This window comes from Embiotoca jacksoni, unplaced genomic scaffold (assembly GCF_022577435.1).
Source record: "Embiotoca jacksoni isolate LCO1_2020_lvr unplaced genomic scaffold, fEmbJac1.0.p SCAF_17, whole genome shotgun sequence".
Taxonomy (NCBI): Eukaryota; Metazoa; Chordata; class Actinopteri; family Embiotocidae; genus Embiotoca; species Embiotoca jacksoni.
Window position 1 is genome coordinate 703,413 of NW_027185307.1, and position 14,650 is coordinate 718,062.

Here is a 14,650-nt window from a genome sequence, read left to right on the forward strand (position 1 = left end):
ACAAGTACCTGGTGTCTCCATGACAACAGACTGAACTGGAAGACCAACATCAACGCTGTCTACAAGAAGGTGATGAGTCGACTCTTTTTCTTGAGGAAACTTCGATCCTTCAATGTGTGCAGCGAGATGTTGGAGATGTTCTACCATCTGTTGTGGCCAGTGAACTGTACTTCACTGTGGTCTGCTGGGGGGGGCAGCATTGTAGCCGGAGACACCAACAGACTTAACAAACTGGTTAAGAAGGCCGGCTCCATCATTGGCTACAAACTGGACAGCCTGGAAAAGGTGGTGGAGAGGAGGACGCTGAACAAACTATTATCCATATTGGATAATCCTGTCCACCCTCTCCACCTGCTGCAGGGACAGAGGAGCACTTTCTCTAAAAGATTCCTCCAGCTCCGCTGTCACAAGGACAGATACAGGAGATCATTCCTGATACAGGAGATCATTCCAGATACAGGAGATCATTCCAGATACAGGAGATCATTCCTGATACAGGAGATCATTCCTGATACAGGAGATCATTCCAGATACAGGAGATCATTCCAGATACAGGAGATCATTCCTGATACAGGAGATCATTCCAGATACAGGAGATCATTCCTGATACAGGAGATCATTCCAGATACAGGAGATCATTCCTGATACAGGAGATCATTCCTGATACAGGAGATCATTCCAGATACAGGAGATCATTCCTGATACAGGAGATCATTCCTGATACAGGAGATCATTCCAGATACAGGAGATCATTCCAGATACAGGAGATCATTCCTGATACAGGAGATCATTCCTGATACAGGAGATCATTCCTGATACAGGAGATCATTCCAGATACAGGAGATCATTCCAGATACAGGAGATCATTCCAGATACAGGAGATCATTCCAGATATAGGAGATCATTCCTGATACAGGAGATCATTCCTGATACAGGAGATCATTCCAGATACAGGAGATCATTCCTGATACAGGAGATCATTCCTGCTCACTGCAATAAGACTGTACAATAACTCACCTCTGACAAAATCCATCACAGTACAATAACACTGTTGACTGTGTTTCTTGGTTTGTTTGTATATTATATATATAGATATATAATGTACTGTATATATATATATATATATATATATATATATATATATATATATATATGTTGACTGTGTTTCTTGGTTTGTTGTATATAATATATATAGATATATAATGTACTGTATATACTGTGCATTTTATATTTTAAATTTATATTTTTTACTGCTATTTACTGCTATTTTATTTTATTGCTTTTCTATCATTATATTATTCTATTCTATTATTTTATTCTATTGTTTATATTATTATCTTATTGCTTCTGTATGCTGCTGTAGCGAAAAAATTTCCCCTCGGGGATTAATAAAGTAAATACCTACCTACCTACCTACCAGAGGGCTCCAGAGTGCTTGCAGTGCCACCACCAGCAGAATGAATCACACCGTTTAGTGCGTTTCATTTTAATAAGATTGCACCATTCTGCTAAAACCTTTATTCATAAATTAGGATTCATAATCGTGTATGAGAACTGTCTCGGCAGCACTGACACACTTCTGGCATCGACAGAGTCACATGAAGCAGGTTACTCATCACCTATAATCATGTGAGGGACGTTCTCCCTCAATAATAAACCATAGTTAAACCACAATAAATAAACCATAGTTAACTAGCTTTGGTAAATTGCGATGTCTTTTTTGGCTGACGGGTCAAAGTCTCGGAGTGAGCATCAGAGTGTGGCAGCGCTTCAAACCTCAGTAAAGTTTAGTGTGTTCAGGCAGCACATGTGTTTTCTATGGCCGGGACACTGCAGCTCTCCTGGCTGCTCTTCATCACCTTCCTCCCGGTAGGACTGCAAGGAGAGCCACAGGACACAGCTCCCAGACAGAGCAGGACGAGCCCCAGCAATGACCAGTGAGTTGAGCTTTGTGAAGAGGGATGTCTAATACGGACCTCATGTTGCTTTGTTCTACATGCCGACGGTTGAACTGGGCAGAGGAAAAGGTCTTTTAAAGGACCCGAGTGGTTGTAGCGGTGTCGCCTTAACTCATCCTGTGACCGTTACTCTGAGTGACCTCCAGATAAAAAGCTGTTGAATGTCCCCTCCTAGACCTCGTATGCTGTCGGATAACGGCCACCTCGTCTTCACAACCGGTGACGATAAAGAGATCCGCTTCCAGCCCTCAGCATCAGGCCGCGTCAAAGTGGGCAACGAAGACCTCTCCCAGCTTCTGAGACAGGTGAGGTTCACTTCCAACAAACGTGATGTCAGTGCAGGTGTGAAGATATCAAAGATCACGCGTGACACGCAACAAAAATTCATTATATTGTGGAAAAAGACCATGATTTCATTGCAGATATATTTTTTTGTGACTGTTTATATTTCATCACGGACGTCATGGTAACAACAAAAAAAGAGTGTTTTCCAGACAATAACTTCACAATAATAGCAGGCTGTCATATGACGCAACATAATAAATGCAACAGAAAAAAAATAAAGAATCAATATAATCCTTCTGAGCAGAGACACGTGAGCAGTTTGTTGTCCGACCGTTACAGCTGCTAACGTCTCTTCTTTTCTTAGAGTCTTTACTTTCTGCTGCTTCTGTTCCAATCTGTCAGGTTTGGCTTCATTTACTGAAACTGTATTTCTAGCACATCACTAACTTGGCCACAATAAACTAATTATTCTAATTATCCAAAAAGCCTGGAAATCTCTGCTCCTGTAAACCGACTCATTATGACTCCTTATCAGCGTTTCACAACCAGAAGGCTGCTGCTCATATGAGACTGGGAATGATTAACGAGTTGGGAAGCAGATGCTGCAAGACCGAAGATTAGAGGCTACGTGCACTGGAGCTACAAACTGTACTCCGTTTAATCAGAACAGTACACGTGTGGAAATGTTCAAACACCTAACACACATCAGCTCAATCAACAGTGTTTATCATATCAAGTTTTCTCTGACAGAATTATAAATAATTCCAATAAATAAATCACGTCAGACACTGACTCCACTTTCTGTCGGGTCTCTCCAGGAGCCATAAAAAGACAAACACTTAATTTATCGTTTCCAAACTCACAGTGACAGTGAGCAACCTTTAGTGTCCGTCTCTGTAAGGATCTGAAGTCCAGATCGTGTCGTGGTGCTGCGATGAAAATCACAAACATTTGTAGTTTTTTCAACTTCCTGAACAGGCTGAACTGGAATTGAAATACTTTTGAGGTTTTTTTTATTCTGTGGAGGATTTCACATCTTCTGGGCTGCGGAGCCTTCCCTCACTGATCTTATTATAATAACATATGTAATGTCCAAAGATTCCCAACAAGTCAAGTACAATTTTATTGATACAGCTGAATATTACTGATCAGTCTGAACACCCTCCGTCTGTAGACCCTGGATTTGGAAAAGTCCCCCAAAATGTTGTAATGAGAAAAAATGGAAGAAAGTTGGACAAACGCACTGAGGAGGATCCTTCTTCTCAGGTGGAGCGACATGACGACAGGAAAGCAGCAGATTTACAACAAAGGCAATAGAGAGGACAAAATCCATCACGGTGGTCCGACCACCCGACCTCCTCACCTCCCCCAGGAGGACCTGTGGAGAGCAGACCTCCCCCAGGAGGACCTGTGGAGAGCAGACCTCCCCCAGGAGGACCTGTGGAGAGCAGACCTCCTGGGGTGAAGCTCCAACAGCGAGAACACAACACAACTTTATTGTCGTATAAAAAGAGGATGACATTCTTACTTTGCTGGTCTTCCCTAACCTCAACAAGAAAATACAAATTTACAAAATCCAATTTAAAGAAATATCAAAGAATAAAAGTACAAACAGTTAAATAGAATACAAATAGAAGAAATAAATAGGATCATGTACAGTGTTGTGCAAGAAGGAGCTGAGAGCAGCAAGCTGCGAGTACATCATTATCTGTATCCATTAAACCATCTAAAGGATCTGTGTCCGTACTCGGGTTGTTCATTTCAGCCTCACATTGATATGGGTTGGTCAGGAATTGCTAAATTTATTATTTATTAGAAAACTATTTATAGAACAGCCCCAGATGAGCTTCAGAGAAAATGTTTTCATCACAAGAAGAAGAGAAGTATTTACCAAAAAAATAAAAGTTGCTATATTTCTTGTTATTGTTGAGCTGAGGGAAGCTGGGTGATTTATTCCGACAGCCCACACTGAAACATTCATTCAGCCTCACACTCTATTCTCAGAGCGGTCAGCTGAGTGAACATATCTGGTTTCATGGTATGTCAGAAAAGAGAGCATTTTCCCTTCATCATGTCGACACTGAAAGGTGTTGTTGTGTTTAATGTGCTAATCAAATGAAAATCCCACAGTTCATGTTAGCTGCTCAGACTATTTCTGTTTGAGGCAGGCTCATACAGCTCGGTATCATCAGCATAGCTGCTTTGGATTTGGAGAAGATGGAGAAAAAGAGATTTTCCTGTGTAAAGTATTCAGAGAGGATCCTCGTAGGGCTGGCTGATATGGTTCAGGTCATGTGGACAGTTTGACGTTGTACTGGATGACCTGTTTCTTCAGTGTTCTCATCATCATAACATTTGTCCTGTGTGGGACATCAGCAAGTCCTCCTGGACAGAAGGACGCTGGATGCTCATGAAGTTTAACTGCTTTTATTAGATCAGGCAGCAGCTCTTCAGCAGCTTCCTGGTTTCACAGGGGTTCAACTCATACGTGTTACTCAAAGCAACATGAACCATATTAATTATGTGACGTAAACCAAACAATTCACAACAACCTACACATTGAGTTGAGTCAAACACATTATTACCTGAATAATGTTTGATCAGGTTTAATGTTTATGTTTAATGTGTTTGACATTATATTTTTAAAGTCAGACGAGGATGCTCTGATTTCTACGAGGTCATTTTGTTCTTCAGCTGTTTAATATATATTTAAAAGGAAAATAAAGACATATCTCTTTAATCTTGCTTTCCAGTTGGAGTAATGTTTGTATGTTTTTATCCTTGGTGTTTATTCTATTTCATGGAGTTGTATTTATTGTTATTTGTTGTTATTTTTGTGTTGTTTAATGTAAAGCTCTTTGGAGGGGAGAGTTGGTTTGAAGTGTCTGTGTATGATTTCAGATCAGAACCAACAAAGACGACATTGACAACATTAAGTCTCAAGGAGGCGCTGTTCCCCCGGAGATCACCAACAGACTGAACCAGCTGGACTCCAAGGTAGCAGGAAGCTACTTCCTGTTGAAGGAAGATCTTATGTGTCAGAAGTAAAACTCATAAAGCTCAAAAACAACAACCAGTTAATCCCAATGGAAATCACGTTTTCACATCACCAGCACAAAATGTTCATCATTGTAATTTATTTACTTCCATCAGCTCATTTGCTCGTCTTCTCTCTTCTTTAAGTGGTGTGTGATTATTTTTAATGCAATTGATTAACTACCAATGGACTGATTAACTACTAAAGAACTGATTAACTACTAATGGACTGATTAACTACTAATGAACTGATTAACTACTAATGAACTGGTTAACTACTAATGAACTGATTAACTACTAATGAACTGATCAACTACTAATGGACTGATCAACTACTAATGGACTGATTAACTACTAATGGACTGATTAACTACTAATGAACAGATTAACTACTAATGAACTGGTTAACTACTAATGAACTGATTAACTACTAATGGACTGATTAACTACTAATGAACTGATTAACTACTAATGAACTGATCAACTACTAATGAACTGATTAACTACTAATGAACTGATTAACTACTAATGAACTGATAAACTACTAATGAACTGATCAACTACTAATGGACTGATTAACTACTAATGAACTGATTAACTACTAATGAACTGATCAACTACTAATGGACTGATTAACTACTAATGAACTGATTAACTACTAATGAACTGATCAACTACTAATGAACTGATTAATTACTAATGAACTGATTAACTACTAATGAACTGATCAACTACTAATGGACTGATTAACTACTAATGAACTTATTAACTACTAATGAACTGATTAACTACTAATGAACTGATCAACTACTAATGGACTGATTAACTACTAATGAACTGGTTAACTACTAATGAACTGATTAACTACTAATGGACTGATTAACTACTAATGGACTGATTAACTACTAATGAACTGATTAACTACTAATGAACTGATCAACTACTAATGAACTGATTAACTACTAATGAACTGATTAACTACTAATGAACTGATAAACTACTAATGAACTGATCAACTACTAATGGACTGATTAACTACTAATGAACTGATTAACTACTAATGAACTGATCAACTACTAATGGACTGATTAACTACTAATGAACTGATTAACTACTAATGAACTGATCAACTACTAATGAACTGATTAATTACTAATGAACTGATTAACTACTAATGAACTGATCAACTACTAATGGACTGATTAACTACTAATGAACTTATTAACTACTAATGAACTGATTAACTACTAATGAACTGATCAACTACTAATGGACTGATTAACTACTAATGAACTGGTTAACTACTAATGAACTGATTAACTACTAATGGACTGATTAACTACTAATGAACTGGTTAACTACTAATGAACTGATTAACTACTAATGAACTGATTAACTACTAATGAACTGATCAACTACTAATGGACTGATCAACTACTAATGAACTGGTTAACTACTAATGAACTGATTAACTACTAATGGACTGATTAACTACTAATGAACTGATCAACTACTAATGAACTGATTAATTACTAATGAACTGATCAACTACTAATGAACTGATTAACTACTAATGAACTGATTAACTACTAATGAACTGATTAACTACTAATGAACTGATCAACTACTAATGGACTGATTAACTGCTAATGAACTGATTAACTACTAATGGACTGGTTAACTACTAATGAACTGATTAACTACTAATGGACTGGTTAACTACTAATGAACTGATTAACTACTAATGAACTGATTAACTACTAATGAACTGATCAACTACTAATGAACTGATCAACTACTAATGAACTGATTAACTACTAATGAACTGATCAACTACTAATGGACTGATTAACTACTAATGAACTGATTAACTACTAATGAACTGATTAACTACTAATGGACTGGTTAACTACTAATGAACTGATTAACTACTAATGAACTGATTAACTACTAATGAACTGATTAACTACTAATGAACTGATCAACTACTAATGAACTGATTAACTACTAATGAACTGATCAACTACTAATGGACTGATTAACTACTAATGAACTGATCAACTACTAATGAACTGATTAACTACTAATGAACTGATTAACTACTAATGAACTGATTAACTACTAATGAACTGATCAACTACTAATGGACTGATTAACTACTAATGAACTGATCAACTACTAATGAACTGATTAACTACTAATGAACTGATTAACTACTAATGAACTGATTAACTACTAATGAACTGATTAACTACTATTTCAAAGCTCTTCAGAATCCCTCTGTTTTCCTGTTTTTCAGGTGTCAACCCTCGAGAACAAAGTGACGGCACTTGAGTTGGTGAGGCCGATATTTCAGACGTGTTTGTTGTCATGGCTGCAGTTGAAGACTGTCACACGTTTCATGTTTCTTCTCCAGACCGTCACCACGGTAACCTGCAGCAGTAATCCCTGTCAGAACGGAGCGACATGTCTGAGCTTACTGAACTCATATCAGTGTTTGTGTCCCGGCAACTGGGCGGTGAGTTCTGTCACATCATGGGGATGCTTGTCCCAGCTGGATATGTATTCATTGAGCTGTAATGTCATTATTGGTACGACGGTGGTGTTACGGTACGGGTGCTCGGAGCGACCAAAAAGGACCAAAAGGGACCCGACTTCACTAATGGGTCATTTAATAGACCTAGAACAAGTAGAAACTACATTATATTACTTATTATATGAAATTCAGTTCTAATTCTATATTCCCATTGAGGAGGTGGAGGGATATTTCGAGTGATGAGCAGGGTGTGTTGTCATGGTGATTTGTTCCAAATGATTAGTTGACCAATCACATCTCTGGGGCGGAGCTACGTTTTGGATAATTGTTTGCATTGATTAATACTTATTGATATTACTGATATTGGTTCAGTCCTGAGCGAAAGAAACCTATATTATTATTATTATTATTATTATTATTATTATTATTATTATTTCTGTCCTTACATGCTATTTGGCTTCAGGCTGTTTTTGTTTTAGATCTGATTACATACTTATTTAAAAGGAAGCACCACAGTTATAAATATTCACATAACAGTACAAAGAAAAAAAAATGATATAAATCCATAGTTTGGAGCAAAAACATTACTCATCCACATAATTCCTTGAGACAGGCCCAGGAATTATCAATACAAATTCATGACCCACTTTGAGGTCTGTAATATTTTTATGTAAATGTCAGTTTAAAATGAGGTTTTAGGGACTTATTTCCATTGTATTTAATTATATTACCAAAACCGAATGACCCCCTGAGCCCGGGGTGTTTCCCTCCTGCTTCACATCCTTCAGATGTTTTCTGAATGTTTGGGAAACTTTTATTTTACCATTTTTCAGTTCCCGTTTTTTTTAAACTTGTTCAATGATGCAAACTAGAATCATTCAAGTTTGATCTCATCAACCGTTTTTATATGAACCACGTTCTGACCCACATGTTTGTGTTTCTCTCTTCTCTCTCTGTGTGTGTGTGTGTGTGTGTGTGTGTGTGTGTGTGTGTGTGTGTGTGTGTGTGTGTGTGTGTGTGTGTGTGTGTGTTAGGGTCCTAACTGTGTGACAGATGTAAATGAATGTCAGGTGTTTGCAGGAAGCCATCAGGGTTGTCAGAATGGAGCGACCTGCGTCAACAGTCCCGGATCGTTCACGTAAGTCTGACCGACGCGAACACATTTAAGGAGGACGTCCTCTCGGTGTGAACTTGACAGAGACTTGACAGCGTGGGGAAGAGGAAGTGACACCGACGTTATCACAGCAGGATTCATGGACGGAGGTGGAGTTACAGCAAGACACCAGGTCACATCGTCCTTTATCAAATGACCTCATGCAGTGAGGGCTCCGCTGTTTACTTTAGGTCATGGTGGTCATGGTGGTCATGGTGGTCGTGGAGGTCGTGGAGGTCGTTGAGGTCGTGGAGGTCGTGGAGGTCGTGGAGGTCATGGAGGTCGTGGAGGTCGTGGAGGTCATGGAGGTCGTGGAGGTCGTGGAGGTCATGGTGTCCCTACACGGCAGCGACATCCTGCTGCGACCAGCCTGATCTCATGTGAAGCATGTGTGTGTGCAGGTGCACCTGTTCTCCAGAGTGGTCCGGGGCTCTCTGCACGCAGCGCTACGATGACTGCAGGACTGCAGGACAGGACCTGTGTGTTCATGGCCTATGCATCGACGCAGACCGCGTCACACCCGGACAGGTAAACCAATCGTCCAGCTCCAGTGTGACTTCCCTCCGTTGTCCGGTGTTCACGTCGTCCCGTGTTCCCTCCAAACAGCCTGCGTACCGGTGTGTGTGTGAGAGCGGCTGGATGTCGGGGGGGAACCCGGCCTGCGCGGTGGACGTGGATGAGTGTGACCTTCCCAACAAGCCGTGCTCCACCAACCCTCCCGTCTCCTGCCACAACACGCAGGGCTCCTTCTACTGCGGAGCCTGTCCTGCTGGTAAACACTCACTGCTTCTTCATGCCTCTGACATCAGCAGGAGGAGCATCTCCAGGACAGGAAGAGGACCATCAGGGCTCTCAGGGTTCCTCTGGAGAATGACTCGAATGGGTGTGAACAGCTGTCCTGCTCAGGGAGAACTACACACTGTACTGAATGTTTAATAGTCACTAGCAGTAGCAGTTAGCTCAAAGTGCTGCTGGAACGCTGTTATTGGTCCAAAACAAATGAAATTGTTTCAAGAATAAGATATTTCAAGATGAAACTCAACTTGAAACTTAAAATATGTTTCAAAGCCTCGTTGAGCCGCTCAGCTTCACCAGTTCTTCCAGCCTGTTGCGCTGCTGCTCTTCAACCCCTCAAAAGCAAAGACTACCATCACATTTGTTCTTGTGGTTTTGTGTAAACTCAACAATTGAAGAGTGTGTGCAGAGAGTCGGTGACGTCAGAGACTGATGTTTCTCAGGTTGGCATGGCAACGGCTACAGCTGTCAGGATGTGGACGAGTGTTCGACCAATAACGCCGGCTGCTCCACCGCTCCGATGGTGCAGTGCCTGAACACCATGGGCTCCTTCCACTGCGGACCCTGCCCTCCAGGTACGACACAGTTACTAACAGAACTACACTTCTGTGAATTATGCACAAATTACAGGGACTCTTTAATTCCTGGATGATTTATTTTTCTCGTTTCTTTATTTGGGGTTTTGTCTCACAAGTAAACAGTCTTGGTCCTGATTGGATAACATTAGTTTTAAAGGAGTTTGTAGGTTTAATGTGTGACCAGGAGGGGGCACTGCTGTACTCAAAAATACACAATTTCCCAATGAACATGCACTCAAACAGAGGGCAGAACACAAATCATTGCATTTTGTTCCTATTCCACTCTTACACAGTGTCCCAACTTTTTTGGAAAATATTTGTCTGATGTAACTGATGAAGGCAAGAAACTGCTTCTGCCTCGGCTCACCTGAGTGTCCTGTGACTCCACACACTCACAGATCATCTGAGGTCATCCAGCCTGCAGAAACACGACCTGCTTATCCAATCGTTTGCAGTCGTTCCATCCTAGTGGGCGTACACCTCGGGTTCATTTTAACCAATCAGCTCGCGCCGAGACAGGCCGACTGCCACCGCTACAGCTACCTACCGCGTCCACCAAAGGTTTTTTTTCCTGAGTTCAGCATATTTTTTAAATTGTTTTAATGAACACCAGCAGCTCCACGAGGTGCTGAGAGTTTATTCTGCGCTCAACGCTGAACGTTCAGGTTTTTTCTGGTCACAGAGAGTTGCGCTCGTCACTGTCACCAGCTGTCCAATCACAGTGATGAAGGGGCGGGACAAACACAGTTAACCACCGACACTGGTCTGTGATTGGTCCGCCCTTCAGCGTGGGTAGAGAGGAGGCTGAGAATAAACACACAAGACAATAAAAACATAAAAACACACTTCTTCATATCCCCGTGTCATTATGAACAATGAGTGTGTATCTGCCTCATTATGCGTTCTTGATTTATTCAATTCAATTCAATTCAACTTTATTTATATAGTGCCAAATCACAACACAGGTTATTTCATGGTACTTAACACATTAAAGTCTTTACAGCAGAACTTTACAATATTATACAGAGAAACCAACAATTCAACAATTCAACAATTCAATAATTCATCAATTCAACAATTCCCACATAAGCTAGGAGGGAAAAACTCTTTAAGGGAGAAAAACCTCCAACAGAGGGAAGAAAAACTCCCTTTAACAAGAAGAAACCTCCGACAGAACCAGGATCAGAGGTGGGCAGAGCATCTGTTAACAGAACCAGGATCAGAGGTGGGCGGAGCATCTGTTAACAGAACCAGGATCAGAGGTGGGCGGAGCATCTGTTAACAGAACCAGGATCAGAGGTGGGCAGAGCATCTGTTAACAGAACCAGGATCAGAGGTGGGCGGAGCATCTGTTCACAGAACCAGGATCAGAGGTGGAGAACATCTGTTAACAGAACCAGGATCAGAGGTGGGCGGAGCATCTGTTAACAGAACCGGGCTCAGAGGTGGGCGGAGCATCTGTTAACAGAACCGGGCTCAGAGGTGGGCGGAGCATCTGTTAACAGAACCAGACTCACAGGTGGGCGGAGCATCTGTTAACAGAACCGGGATCAGAGGTGGGCGGAGCATCTGTTAACAGAACCAGGATCAAAGGTGGGCGGAGCATCTGTTAACAGAACCGGGCTCAGAGGTGGGCGGAGCATCTGTTAACAGAACCAGACTCACAGGTGGGCGGAGCATCTGTTAACAGAACCGGGATCAGAGGTGGGCGGAGCATCTGTTAACAGAACCGGGCTCAGAGGTGGGCGGAGCATCTGTTAACAGAACCAGGCTCAGAGGTGGGCGGAGCATCTGTTAACAGAACCGGGCTCAGAGGTGGGCGGAGCATCTGTTAACAGAACCAGGATCAGAGGTGGAGAACATCTGTTAACAGAACCAGGATCAGAGGTGGGCGGAGCATCTGTTAACAGAACCGGGCTCAGAGGTGGGCGGAGCATCTGTTAACAGAACCGGGCTCAGAGGTGGGCGGAGCATCTGTTAACAGAACCAGACTCACAGGTGGGCGGAGCATCTGTTAACAGAACCGGGATCAGAGGTGGGCGGAGCATCTGTTAACAGAACCAGGATCAAAGGTGGGCGGAGCATCTGTTAACAGAACCGGGCTCAGAGGTGGGCGGAGCATCTGTTAACAGAACCAGACTCACAGGTGGGCGGAGCATCTGTTAACAGAACCGGGCTCAGAGGTGGGCGGAGCATCTGTTAACAGAACCAGGCTCAGAGGTGGGCGGAGCATCTGTTAACAGAACCGGGCTCAGAGGTGGGCGGAGCATCTGTTAACAGAACCAGGATCAGAGGTGGAGAACATCTGTTAACAGAACCAGGATCAGAGGTGGGCGGAGCATCTGTTAACAGAACTGGGCTCAGAGGTGGGCGGAGCATCTGTTAACAGAACCGGGATCAGAGGTGGGCGGAGCATCTGTTAACAGAACCAGGATCAAAGGTGGGCGGAGCATCTGTTAACAGAACCGGGCTCAGAGGTGGGCGGAGCATCTGTTAACAGAACCGGGATCAGAGGTGGGCGGAGCATCTGTTAACAGAACCGGGCTCAGAGGTGGGCGGAGCATCTGTTAACAGAACCAGGCTCAGAGGTGGGCGGAGCATCTGTTAACAGAACCGGACTCAGAGGTGGGCGGAGCATCTGTTAACAGAACCGGGCTCAGAGGTGGGCGGAGCATCTGTTAACAGAACCAGGATCAGAGGTGGGCGGAGCATCTGTTAACAGAACCGGGCTCAGAGGTGGGCGGAGCATCTGTTAACAGAACCAGACTCAGAGGTGGGCGGAGCATCTGTTAACAGAACCGGGATCAGAGGTGGGCGGAGCATCTGTTAACAGAACCAGGCTCAGAGGTGGGCGGAGCATCTGTTAACAGAACCGGGATCAGAGGTGGGCGGAGCATCTGTTAACAGAACCGGGATCAGAGGTGGGCGGAGCATCTGTTAACAGAACCAGGATCAGAGGTGGGCGGAGCATCTGTTAACAGAACCAGGATCAGAGGTGGGCGGAGCATCTGTTAACAGAACCAGACTCAGAGGGGGGCGGAGCATCTGTTAACAGAACCGGGATCAGAGGTGGGCGGAGCATCTGTTAACAGAACCAGGATCAGAGGTGGGCGGAGCCTCTGCCTCGACCAGTTGGGGTGAGAGGAGAGCAGAGAGAGAAAAGGACAGCATAGAGATAGAAGAGAAGAACTGTTGGTGGAGACAACAATCACAGAGCAGAGACATGCAGCTCCATGACGGGACATCTGGAAAAGAAAGAACAGAAACTACACGAGTGAAGGAACTGAATGGAGACAACAGATAATAAGAAGAAACTATGGGAGAGAAGAAGATGGTGAGGTATGAGTCAGTTAAAGAGTAGGAGGAAAGAAAAGAAGCTCAGCATGTAACGAGGTCCTCCAGCAGCCTCGGCCTATAACAGCATAACTAAGGGTTGGTTCAGGTCTACCTGAGCCAGCCCTAACTATAGGCTTTATCAAGAAGGAACGTTTTGAGTCTAATCTTAAAGCTAGAGAGGGTTTCTGCCCCTCCAACACAAACTGGGAGCTGGTTCCACAGGGGAGGAGCCTGAAAACTGAAGCTCCGCCTCCCATTCTACTTCTGGAAACTCCAGGAACCACAAGTAGACCAGCGTACTGAGAGAGAAGTGCTCTGCTAGGATTATATGGTTCTATAAGATCTCTAAGATATGATGGAGCCTGGTCATGTAGAGCTTTGTAAGTCATCAAGAGAACTTTAAATTCTATTCTTGATTTCACAGGAAGCCAGTGAAGAGAAGATAAAACTGGAGAAATATGATCTCTCTTGATAAATCCCATCAGTACTCTTGCTGCAGCATTTTGGATCAGCTGCAGGTTTTTAATGAGTAATTTGGACATCCTAACAACAAGGAATTACAATAATCTAGTCTAGAAGTAACAAACGCATGAATGAGTTTTTCTGCGTCACACTGAGGAAGGATTTTCCTGATTTTATTAATATTACGTAGATGAAAGAAGGCAGTTCTGGAGATTTGCTTTATATGGTGTCTAAAGGACAAATCCTCATCAAAGATGACTCCAAGGTTCCTCACAGTTTTACTGGAGGCCAAGACAAACATGATTTATGTATTATATTATTATGTATTAGTCCTGAGCAGTTTAAATACAAACAGCTGGCTGATTTTACAGACCACTCTTGTGTTTGTGCAGGTTATGAAGGCGACGGAAGAACGTGCACACAGAGCAACATCTGCGCTACCAACAACGGAGGCTGCTACCCGTCAGCTACCTGCTCCTCCAGCACAGGTAAAACACACCTGCAGCATTTT

General features: G+C 42.5%; 1 protein-coding gene across 1 annotated transcript in view; it reads left to right on the plus strand.

Moving 5' to 3' along the window:
- The first annotated feature begins 1,818 nt into the window (after positions 1-1,818).
- The window catches only part of cubn (cubilin (intrinsic factor-cobalamin receptor)), a 70,492-nt gene continuing 57,660 nt past the window's right edge, over positions 1,819-14,650 (plus strand). Inside the window, exons 1-10 of the mRNA XM_069151214.1 lie at positions 1,819-1,937; positions 2,134-2,263; positions 5,145-5,240; positions 7,579-7,617; positions 7,696-7,797; positions 8,850-8,953; positions 9,370-9,496; positions 9,575-9,740; positions 10,207-10,338; positions 14,532-14,627. Of these exons, the coding sequence (XP_069007315.1) occupies positions 1,819-1,937; positions 2,134-2,263; positions 5,145-5,240; positions 7,579-7,617; positions 7,696-7,797; positions 8,850-8,953; positions 9,370-9,496; positions 9,575-9,740; positions 10,207-10,338; positions 14,532-14,627 (1,111 nt within the window). The remainder of the gene's footprint in view (positions 1,938-2,133; positions 2,264-5,144; positions 5,241-7,578; positions 7,618-7,695; positions 7,798-8,849; positions 8,954-9,369; positions 9,497-9,574; positions 9,741-10,206; positions 10,339-14,531; positions 14,628-14,650) is intronic.